At 45.6% G+C, this 12,060-nt stretch overlaps 1 protein-coding gene across 2 annotated transcripts in view; it reads right to left on the bottom strand.

Annotated features, from left to right (window-relative positions):
- Positions 1–236: 236 nt before the first annotated feature.
- The window catches only part of Smoc2 (SPARC related modular calcium binding 2), a 132,113-nt gene continuing 120,289 nt past the window's right edge, over positions 237–12,060 (bottom strand). For both annotated transcript variants that reach the window (XM_015994879.3, XM_015994878.3), the window contains exons 10-13: positions 8,453–8,555; positions 5,437–5,711; positions 3,459–3,496; positions 237–1,564 (exon numbers count right to left, since the gene is read on the bottom strand). In XM_015994879.3, the coding sequence (XP_015850365.1) occupies positions 1,547–1,564; positions 3,459–3,496; positions 5,437–5,711; positions 8,453–8,555 (434 nt within the window). In that variant the 3' untranslated portion in view covers positions 237–1,546. The remainder of the gene's footprint in view (positions 1,565–3,458; positions 3,497–5,436; positions 5,712–8,452; positions 8,556–12,060) is intronic.

Genomic DNA, 12,060 nt, shown 5'->3' with positions numbered 1-12,060 from the left:
TAAGAGCACTTGTTCTTACAGAGGAACCAGCTTTAATCCCCAGCTCCTCTATGGCAGCTCATGAGTGTCCATCACTGCAGTTCCAGAAGATCTTATGACCTCTTTTGACCTCTGTGGGCACTGGAGATGTAAGAGGTGCACAGACATACATTCAGGCAAAACACTCACACACATAAAATAATCTAAAAAATATTTTTAAACAGTAAGCAATCATGAAATGCTGAAAAGAAGACTGATACAGTTTTAGTAGCATATTTAATCTAATAAAAATGATTAAATTCAGGGTTCAGAAATATAAAAGATTATCCAAAACAGTTGGGATCATACTTTTTTTTTTGTAGACAATATTGACATGCACGTGAGCTGGTCAGATCTTACCTCTACACAGTTCGAATAAGCAAAGGCCTTTTGGAGTGTGTGTGCACATCCACAGACATATACTGAGAGGCTGGGGGCCGTGAACAGTCTTCCACATAGAAGCCCATCTGAGAGAATTGCCCCAGCTCTCCCTCATCTGCAATTGTGTCTTGAGAGCAGTGAGTACAGATTGACCTAGAGTCCAGGTCTGAGAATGGCAGCCAACCACACACAGGCCAGGCCAGTCTCCCACAGTGTGGGCATCCAGCTCTTAACCTTCATCCCATAAGGGCCTTGGATGAATCCCCTCATAAGTGACTTTCTTAGCTGCCTGTTGTTCAGGACTCTTGGCATGATGTCGTCTAGCTGTGTCTTCCCCAGGATGTGGTCCATGATCTCTGCAGAAGACATTTTCCCCTTCCAGGAGACCCTATGGTGGGCCACAGCAGGATGGAACAGTCACTTGGAAGAGAGGCAGGTGGGCTGGGTACTGAGCCAGTCTGCCAGCGTTCGGTGTCCTCTCTGAAGGAGGACCCTCTGGTGCTCTGCCCATTCAGCTCCCTGGAGATTAACAGCAGGATTGGCTCAAGCAGAGGCAAAACTCAAGGAGAAGCTTGGAGTGGAGCCTGATGGAGCCTGACAGCACAGCCTCAGCCAGGGGATACTAGAAGTTAAGGCTGTGCTCGAGCTGGTGCCTGTGTGACCAGGGTGTGAGTGACGGGACATCTCTAGACAGAAAAACCTCATGAAACAGGCAACCCCAGACCAGGTGACCATGCATGGGAACTGCATGGCCCTGCAAACTTCTAAGGATAGGATAGTCTTCTGGCTTGTATCAAGAGCACTGGGAACAAGCCAACAGAGACTGCAGGCAGAGGAAAGGGCCAGGGTATAAACCAGGCCCTCCACAGAGGGACAAGGGAGTGAACTTGAAATGCATTCAAAACCCATCCCCACCGGCACAGATCTTTAAGGTCAAACAAGGACACATACATTGTATGTGATTAATTTCCCGAAGCCAGCCTTCCATTTTCACAGATCAAAACAGTCTGTTTAAATATCTCATTTCTACAAAGTGAATTTACATTTAAAGTACAAAGTGCAAATACTATATGTTTTTCATTTTTAATAGCTCTTTGGTGAGGGAGATTCCCACATGTCTAGGAACATGCCTTGGATAGTCAGTCGTTCATCCTTGTTTTCTGGGCTGGGGGGAAAGAAAAAAAAGACAATCTTATGAAGATGTTTGTGTCTTCCCTCTGTGCAGACCAAGGCTTGCTTCCGGAAGTAAACCTCCTTACTATGATGGGAACCAGACAAGAAAGGGCAGAGGGGCCTAGAGTTAAGGAGGAGTGGGCACATTGTGTAGGAAGTGCTTTCGTCCCTTGAAATCTTCAGGAAAATACGTCATCTGAGAAAACCACATTGACTTCAAATATTTTAAGTGGCCTGCTAGAACAGGATAACCTCAGCCTTGCCATCACCAGATGAGCTGGGGCTACAGGCATGTGCCACCAGCTTGGACAGTCATATACCATTTAAAAACTTCCTTTTTATCTTTCCATTTGCTTTTACCTGAGAGGACATGCAGCTTGCATTTGTGTTTATAGTAGAGATCTGTTGCTGTCCTTCACCGCACGGACTTTCAAGGGAAGTCATTTACACAAGAAAAAGAAAAGCACCCATCCTTTTTTTTTTTTTTTGTCAAGTGCAGCAGTTTGTACAAATAGAAAATGGTCTTCTTATTGGATACTGAAAATCCTAAGCTTTAAATTTTTACACTGTCTTTCCTCCCTTCTGATAACACAGTGAGTAGGTGAATAACTCCTATACTAAGTTGATGGAAGTTCTGTCTTAATTTGTTACAGATAAAGATAGTCTTTGGATGTGTTTCAGCCATCACTGAAGAAGACCAGAACTACGGGGGAACATGGTCATCCTTGGCGCCCAGAATGCACAGCTCTGATCCTTGCTGAGCAAGTATGAAGCTGCTTAGAAAAACAAGTCATTTTCTCATTCCCGGCCCGCTGGCCCCACACCATGGCATACAGTAATAATGGCAGGGATTCACCCCATGCATTGGGTTACTATAAGAAAGATGGAGAGACTGTGCTGTGCTATCTTTTTCAGGAATAATGCTGAAGTGGCAGACTTGGTGGGGTGGGGGGGTATTTAAGATTGCATGGCATATGTGTGCCAATAGCTGCCATTAGCTAAAGCAAACAGCCCCCGGGAAGCCTTTGGAGGCAGCTGGGTAATTGCTCTCAGACCTGCCCCCTTTGCAAGTGTAAGTGATTTTCAGTGTGGCTGGAAAAGTTAAAACCATAAACATTTACTAAACAAAGGAGAACGAACTGCGCGTCTTTCCTAATGAAATGGCTCTCAGTTCCCTCCAAGGTGTGTGCCGGAGGTCCCTACTTAAAACCCACATCACACAGCGAGCCTCAGCCCGGCATCTAACAGGTGCAGCCAAGGCCAACAGCTAACACACCAGAGTCAGAGGGAACACAGTTTGCCTGGCTTTGGGGAAAGAACCCTGGAAAGTGTCCCCACTTAGGCTGTGGCTGGGATGTGGGGACCACAACTGTGCCCTTTAATTGCACATCTAGAAATGTGGCCTCAGAAACACAAATGTTTATTAACACAGCAGGGAACTGAAAATCTCTGTGGAAGCCCAACTCCTGCCTCTTCAGGTCTCCAGCGAGTGGGCTGTTTGATGGGCACCGAAGAGCATCTCCTGTCCCAGCCAGCTCCTCAATATGTAAGAAACAACTGCAAACATCAGCTTACCTAACCATTTCTGCCACACAGACTCCGAAACCTAGCTTTAAATTAACAAATTAATTGAAATTTCAAATAATTTTTTGAAAAAGAGCAAATCTTTAAATGGAGGAGTTAGCAGGTCAGTGGTTGAAGGTAGAATTTGGCAAAAATATTTCTTTGCTCCAAATGCTCTCACATGGAGCTGCCCCCAGCTGAGCCCTCTGGTTCCTCTGAAGGTATTAATTATTAATTAATTAATTATTGCCCCTAGACCTACACGGCCCCAGATTTTTCCTGTAACATATAAGTAAACCAGATACACTCACAGACATACTCACCTGTCGATGAGACGTACTTTCAGCATTTCCTCTGGGGGCTGGGAGGGGAAAAGATATTATTGCTCGTCAAATAGTGCTTTCTTAATGACAGGCTCAACATCATCAGTTGGCAGACTTGGTCAAATGACAACGTACCCATAGAGACCCTGAGCCCAGATTTGGAAGAATGGGTTTTTTAATCACCACAGAGACACTCTCTAATGACACCCCAACATTAGAAGAATGCCTTGTTTTATCCCAAGTCTTAAACATGGGTTCACCAACCACAAAGAATGGTCTTCCAGAACTTTCCCAGAAAAGCATGGATTCTGAGCCTGAGCTGCACCCACATACACATTCTGTTCTTTTAAATATTTTGGTACGGTATTAAAATTAGAAAACATTAGCTTTGGCTCATTTTACCAAAATCTTCATGTGAAATCAAGGGACTGAGGGACGCTAGGGTGCTATTTGTTCTGGGTTTGGAGACTGGGGTCTCCCCTTCCTGTTTCCAGTGGGGCACCCACTCTTGTGGTACACGGACCCTCTACCTCAGGTGCCCCCTGCCTCACTCTGATCTCTGCTCAGAGTTCAACCTCTCACCTGGCCACAGTTTCTACTTGGCCAGGGTTCTCCAGCCTTCTTTTCTACTTCGTCATGGTTTCCTCTCACCTCTATGACCTCATTTATTCTTTCCTACTCATGGACAGTTGCTGTCTGTCCCAGTGGACTTGTCTCATGTCCCTTCTCTCTCCCTATTCACTGTTAGTCCCTAGGTAGCGTTAGATGACCTGTTCCCTAGTGGCCCACAAGTACACACAGGCCAGAACCCCAGATGTTCCTCAGCCCAGACGCTACCTCCAACCACAGAGACTCATGGAAGTTTTAGTAGATGACTTAAAGGCAGCAAGAAAAACGGAACTCTACTTCCTCATAACTGTAGTCTTGCCCATTCCTTTCCAGGACCAGGAACCCCCTCTCTAGAGCTGCTTTGGAGTTTCTCAATGTCCCATCAATGTTCCTTCCTTGTGGGCCAAGCCTTTGTAACAGTTCTGCTTCCAAACCCTGTCCTGAGTTCATGATTCCCAACAGCCCTTTGTCCTGTGCAGATGACCACCTCATTCCAAGGAACATGTTGATCCCAGATGCCCTCTTGAAGACATCTCAACTGTGATCTGCACCTTGTGGTTTTCTGGAAGGCAAAACATCTCCCTTTCTGTGTCTGTGTCTCCAGTGCATGCCATGGGTACATTATATAACTAAATTAGGGTCCAGGCTAGACTCCTTTCATTGAGAGGTGATTCTTGCTAACTTCTGGGAAGGTCGATCCTTGCTTTAAAGATGGCTATCTGAATTTCCTTCAGCCAGTTACTGTAATGCTGTGCTGATCATAACCACACAGCTCAGAGGCACCAAGGTGGAAGCTCACCCATGCTCTGCACGTGTTCTCCAGCGCATTGATGAAACTGGTCATCAGATCATAGAACTAAATGTCAGAACCCTAGGCTCCATCTATCCTGAGATTCCTCTACTCCTGCTGCATCTGGTGACTTAGGCCAGGCCCCACAGAGAGACGTGTCCAACTGAGAAGCCAGCTAAGCCCACTGGGACAACTCATCTCCTAGAGTTGATGATTTCCCTGCCTGTGACCTGGCCTGAATGGTCCAGTGGAATCTGTGGACTGTGCTAGCTGGTTATTGCCGATGATTCTGAAATCAGGAGCTGAGGCGTGTTTGAACAGTTAGCCACTGTGATTAGAACAATAACTGGTGTGGCTTCAGAGCTACACTCAGTTCATGTTGCTGAGGCTTGCTGCTCTCCTGACCAGGTGGTAGGCTACTGACTACCGGTGATCATTTCTACATGGGTGACAACAACCAATGGCATACCATGTTTCTCCTACACAACAGACCATGAGGCAACCTGTTAAACCCAGGAAGTTACCCCATAGACATGAACCCCCAAAATGATCCTGTCAGAGTAGTGAGGCAAGACTTACTGTGACGCTTCCTGGTGTTGGCTTTACCCTCCTCTCTGGTGACACCCAAGCAACCCATCAGCTCCTGCACAGTGATGGACTTGTCATTGTTCACATCACAATATTCCACAAACTTCTTCACACACTTTTTGGGCTTGGATTTCTTTCGCAGGAACCTCTTAAAGGGCTTGATTTCCTTCTTGCCAATATCTCCACTAGCGTTCTTATCCAGCAGCTTGAAGTACCAATGCACGACCCTCTCCTCCAGGGTGTGGCTGGGGTCTGGCTCTGACAGCCTACAAAGGAAAGGACTATGTTAGTCTGAAGTCTGAAGCTGCTGTACCCCGTGACTCCGGGCCCCTTCCCCCATGCCTGTGCCTGTCCCAGCTCAGTACCTGATACAGTCACTTTCAGATACAAGACAGGTACGTCATCTGTAATGGCTCAGCGAGTGTGTTCAGAACTAAGGACATCACAGCACATGTGTGCACTGTTGTTATTCAATTGGTTGAGGCCTTGAAACTAAAGGCTGCTGTCCTGAGACCTGGGTTCCCTTAGGCCAACAGGTGGGCTCAGTCACTAGCATCCACCAAGGGTATCTAGAACCCCAGAGTTTCTACCTTAATGCAATCATTGCTCTACTGTATATATAAGATAAACTTAAATAGAAAAGGTTAGTGGAAGGTGACATCAAAATTTTTAAAGTTGTAACTAGACAGTTTCCTTTGGATATTTTTTAAAGCTGGACATTCTAAGAGGCAGGCTGTAAGTCAGGCTGTAAGTCAGACCTTGAAGCTGTGCAGTGATAACATGTACCTCTCACCTGAAGTGGAGGACCTGTGCCATCATTTTGGGCTCTATGGACTCCATTGTCCACTGGGTTGGATGACCTTTCCTCCATGAGAGTGCAGACATAACAAACAGATGCCAACAGCCTGCAGGGACTGGGCTCCCTGGCACTGTCCTGGGTCAGGCACTTGGAGGGCATGTCAGTCACTTCCACAGTATGAAATATAAAGTTGAAATTTAGGTGACTATGGTGATATTATAATTGTGCAGAAATGTGATATTTTATTTGTATGTTAGTAAAGTTTGCCTGGAGATCACGGGTCATAGCAAGCCATAAACAGAAGTCAGGTGGCAGTAGCCCACGCCCTTAATCCGATCACATGGCAGGCAGAGTCTGTGTGTTCAAGGACACAGCCAAGCTGGTGACACATGCCTTTAATCCCAGTACCAACCATAGAGACCTGGAGGTCTGAATAGACAGGCAGTGATGAGGAAGTAAGGTGGCTGGGTTAAGAGCCAATGAGAAGGCAGAACAGGAAGGCAATAAAGGCGCAGGTTAGACAGGAAGAGACTCTCTTGGGAAGCGATGGCGACGTGATGAACTAAGGTTAGTTGGTGGCTATTGCTCTGATCTCTATGGCTTTCACCCCTGTATTTGGTTCTGTGTTTCTTCTTTAATAAGACTGTTTAGAAATTCATCTACAATTGTTACCCAATGTGAGGCTCAAACCCATGACCCTAAGAATAAGAGTCTCTTTCTCTAAAAATGGGATTTAATTCCACAATTACTATGTTGTGATCTTTCGCATACTGAAGCTGCCTTATAGAGGTATAGAAATGTGGCTGTGGGTCTTTAAGAGTTTTGAGGAAACTATTGATGTTACGTATTTGATTGACTCTGAAGGTTTGTATTGTAGCATGAAGAATATGTTTAAATAAAACAAGGTTCTAGCCAGGCGGTGGTGGCACACGCCTTTAATCCCAGCACTCAGGAGGCAGAGCCAGGTGGATCTCTGTGAGTTCGAGGCCAGCCTGGGCTACCAAGTGAGTCCCAGGAAAGGCACAAAGCTACACAGAGAAACCCTGTCTCAAAAAACCAAAAAAAAAAAAAAAAAAATTTAAAATAAAATAAAACAAGGTTCTGAATCCAGCATTAATTTAAAAAAAAAAAAAAAAAAAAGAGTCTCGTACTCTACCAACTGAGCTAGCCGGGCAGTTTTAATTAATATAAGCTTCTGAGTGATTATTTTATAAGCGGCTGCGGGGTTCATGGGGCTGGGCAGGACCGGAGTAAACTTCAACTACAAGTGACTTCTTTGCTTTAGCTTATTATGCAATTGTGACATTTCACCTTGGTATTGACTTCTCCCCTTATGCCTTCTTTAGCAAAAGAACTGCCTTTTGCTAAGGAGGCTTCATGCATGAGACAGCCAGGAGCTTGCTGTGAGGGTGGGAGAGAAACCAGCATTTTCAGGAAGACAAAAACACTGCAATAAAATCTCTTTTACAAATACCACCAGAGCTTGTGAACACATGGGGCTGAGTTTAAGTGCTGTAGTGCCACAGCTGTTCCCCTGGAGAACTCTGTCACCCTGTGCCATGAGGCGGAGGGGCACAGGCTCTATGGGTTTTAACAACACTGCAGCCTTGGTGTATCTACAGTGTGCACAAGGAAAGCATCTGTCTCTAGGGCAGAGCTGTATCGGTGGGATCAGTGCCCCTTAGTTGTGCACTTGAACTTGGATAAGAAGAGAAGCCTCATGTGCGATGTAGGATTCAACAATAAATCAGTCACAGCACTCAAGAGGCAGAGACAGGCAGATCTCTGAGTCTGAGGCCAGCCTGGTCTACAGAGTGAATTCCAGGACAGCCAAGGCTATAACAGAGAAACCCTGTCTTGAAAACAAAATTTTTTTTAAAAAATTTTTTTTTTAGTTGCAGAATTCCAAAGTATTTAAAACCCAATAGGTAACTCTCAGACTCAATTTCAACCTATATATCCACCCAAAACAAGTACATTCATCTTCTCAGCCCTGTCTGGACCCCAGGAGCCCCTGAAAATGAAGAGTGGGGGCTGTTCCCAAGTGCCTTCCTGGTCTAGAGGGGCTCCTTTCTTTAGACCTAAGTACATCCTAGTGAACTGCCTGGTTTCGCTTGGCCACTGGCCAGAAATCCTTTAGCTTTCCAAATTTCTTCAAATTCCTGGGCTTCTGGCCAGCATATTGCTCTCCAGTAAGACACAGCATACCTGCCAGAGGAGGAAGAAGGGTCAGAAACAGCATGAACCATGTCTGTAGAGAGTGCATCCAGGATACTTGTCAGAAACTCGTGCTTTTTGGCACCAGGACAACCTAAAAAAAATGCACATTTTTTTCTCTGTTAGTGGAATTCATAAAGTATAACAGATTTTTTTCAGTGCAACAAAAAAAAAGATGTAGTATTCAAAAATTAGTATGTTAGATTGCTTCATATGAATGAGCTGATGTGATGCCCACACTTGGTACTGGACACCTTGTATAACACTGGTGCTCCTCTGCAAATGCAGGCACTTGGTCATTCATAGGTGTGGAGCTTGACTCACAGCAACTATTAACCATGTCACATAGCATTTGTTGAATTATGACATGAGACTAAGATCCTCAGGCTTTGGCCCCTGGTTGATCTTCAAAGCCACAATGCAAGGCATGTATGGTTATCCCTTTGTTACATGAGACACTTGAAAACGCCAGGAGACACCAAGTTCTCCCAACTGGGATCCCCATAGGGAGATCTAACCCCGGGTAGTAAGTCCAGAAGCTGTCAGTCAACCACCACAAGTTTCTGGAAACACCACATCTGGGTAGAAGCAATGGGAAGAAGATGTCTGATTGCCTCCTGAGGGGCAGATCCACTCCTGAACATATCAAGGATCAAGGGAGTTCACACCCTTGAGCCCCAGATCTGATTATGGAGGGTTACTGGGCCCAAGAGTAAATCACTAATTCCTCTTTCTAAAGCTCAATTTTCCACAGAGCCTTTTACATGTATGGTAGCTCTTCTTCACCTACTTCCCTCTACTCAGTCCCACTTGGGGTTACCTGGACTCTTCTCTATCAAGTCTGAGATACTTTCTCCACCTTGAGTTGTGGCAGCTACTCAGAGACTGGCATGCTGGCGTGGTTAAAGACGCTCTGGTTTCATGGTTTTCCTTTTGGACACCTGGGTTTTTGTTACTATGATTCAAATCAATGCTAGCTGCCAATGGCAAGGATCTATGGAGGTATGTTTCGACTTATTAAACACTGTAGCAGAAAACAGATGTGAGTCTTTCATAGAGTGTGTGGAACTTGAGACTAGAAAGACTGTGTATCTCTTCTGTGCTCAATTAAAAGAATGGGTTGTGGATCTATAGGAAAAGCCACTGGGCAAAGGTCTCTGAGAAAATGCCCTGTATCCCCTGAGTCACTCCCCAGGAAGGAAACAGAAGCCTGAGGTGGCAGAGGTTGTGGTTGGAAGCCATCCCTGCTGGACAACTAGAGATGACACAGGCATTGATGATGTGGAAACAGAGGACAGAGAAGATGGAACAGGCCCATCTGATGATGCTTCCTAAGCATCAGATTTACACCCCCTGATCCAAGATAACTATGAGGAAGGAGACATCCTGAGGGAGCGTGGGGGACCTGTGAAAAACTATGGGATGCTCTCATGAGCTCCTATTGCTTATTCTCAAGAGATTTGGAGGGTAATATGGAGAAGGTAGCCACTGGTCACATCTGCTCAGAGAATGTCCACTGAGGACCTGTGGAGAAGCAGGGATCTGGTCACAGTCAACTCAAGCAAGGTCCTTGGGTATGAAGTCCTTATTTCATTTTGCCAGAGGTAACTGAGAGTTGTTTACTTTAGACTCTGACACCTATGGATGTTACACTTTTAGGGCTATCAACAAATGGAAAAGGAACACTGTGTCATCTCCAAAGAGGGGAGAATGAAGGAGAATTGATGGGACCAGTCTAAATGAGGACTCTGGAAGCCACTCACAGGCAATCTGGGTTGGGAGAGTGAAGGAAGTATCTACTGAACATGGATGCTCCCATGTAATAGGGGAGATGTGAGAAAAAGACCCAGAGGAAGGGCCAGAGCTGTCTGAAGGCCATGCCTGATACACCCCCCTTCCCCCCCCCCCCCCCCGCACCTGCCTGGGTTTGCACTGCCTTCATCACCAAGCACCTTGAGCTGACTTGCTCCATGACAGAATCTGAGAGCCCTTTGTCCCCACCAGAGAGCCCAGGGCAACACTGCCCCGTGATACATGGACTGTAGCATCCAAGTATTTCCAAGGGCCGAGACAAACAGATGTGAGACTGAGGTGGTGGTCAGAAGAGAAGCTAAAGCAACCCATTGCTCTTGAAGGTGATTCCTTCAAGACAGGTATATGAAATGTTGCTGCATCATGGTGCTGAAAATGTGCCACCAGGGAGACACAGTGTGGCAAACATCCAAGACACTGGCCTGGCTTGAGATAAAAGGGCAGTGACCCCACATGGCCTCACAGTGGCCTGGTGTTGTAGACAGAAGCCCATGAGCTCTACAGATACCAGTTCCCATCGCTACAATCGTAACCTGTTCATCTAGCTCATGAACAGTGATCTCTAGGGTTCCTCCTCAACATTAGGTCTCCATCCAGACACAGGCTGACAGGAAAGGTTAGACTCAGTGGGCAATGTTTTATGCCTCCAACTTCTCCTCTTGACCAGCTGCCTGTCTTGGGGATGGATGGCTTCCAGGAATGCTGGTGTTCCAGGGTGAGTGTCAGGATTAGGCATGTAGGTCTTGATGTAACAGGAAAGTCACTTTACTTAGAGATAGTTCTGCTAGGAGGATGTTCGCCAAGGCAGAATTGAGTTCAGAAGTCACTTCTCCAGAACAGCTCATAGTCAATGCCTTAAAAAAAATTGCTTGTTTTTTTTAATCTTTCAAAAATAAATGTGTTCTGTACTCTCTATGAAACACTCTCATTTTAAAAAACAAACTTCTTTTATTTAAAAACTACTGATTTCAGTAATTTTGCTTATGCTTATGATTTTTTTCCAGCATGAATTTATACATGTTCATGATGACTCCCTTGATTGTGGGCAAGCCTCCTCTACATATCATCACAGTGAATTTACACTTTCTCCCAGTGACCTACATGGCATGCCTGGCCACCGCAAGGAAACCCCACACAGAGGCAATGCAGGCAAAGAGCAGTTTATAGAGAGAAGAGGTTGTATGATCCTAACCTGGGTCCATACCCAAGCTGGCCAGGCACAACAAAGGTGCTAACGCCATGGCAACAAAACACTGTGAGATTGAGGCCAGCCACTGGGGTAAGAAGCCAGGCCTTGAGCTGCTCGATGTCAGAGACCTCATGGGTGTAATGTATCTGGTTGATGACATATTTTGCATTTTGAGTTCAATGATTCTTGCTGAGCTTAGAAAACCTATTTTAAATTGTAGCATTGCTACCAATTGAGCTGGACATACAGCTAAAATGTCCCTCTCTGCAGTGACTGCTCAATGAGGAACAGGTATGGTGCTGTTTTCTTTAAGCTTAGAGTTTCCTTGAGCATTCTTGAATAAGCACTTCTAAGGACTAAGGGGTCTGGGGCATGGTGGTAGTGTGATGTTAGCAGAGGTCAGGTCATAGCACCCAGCTCATGGCACAAAGTGTTACACCTGCTGTGTGAACCCACTTCAACACACAGGTTCTCCAAACCACCATGGCAGCCTTAGGCACTCTACAGCCTTGCAAAAATTGATGAAACCATTCATACTGAGAAAGACAGATACATAAAGACACAAAGAAATAGAGACATGACTCTTAACACCAGCTTA

This window comes from Peromyscus maniculatus, chromosome 16 (assembly GCF_049852395.1).
Source record: "Peromyscus maniculatus bairdii isolate BWxNUB_F1_BW_parent chromosome 16, HU_Pman_BW_mat_3.1, whole genome shotgun sequence".
NCBI lineage: Eukaryota > Metazoa > Chordata > Mammalia > Rodentia > Cricetidae > Peromyscus > Peromyscus maniculatus.
The sequence above is the reverse complement of the archived record's forward strand: the minus strand, read 5'-3'. Positions and strand labels throughout refer to the sequence as shown.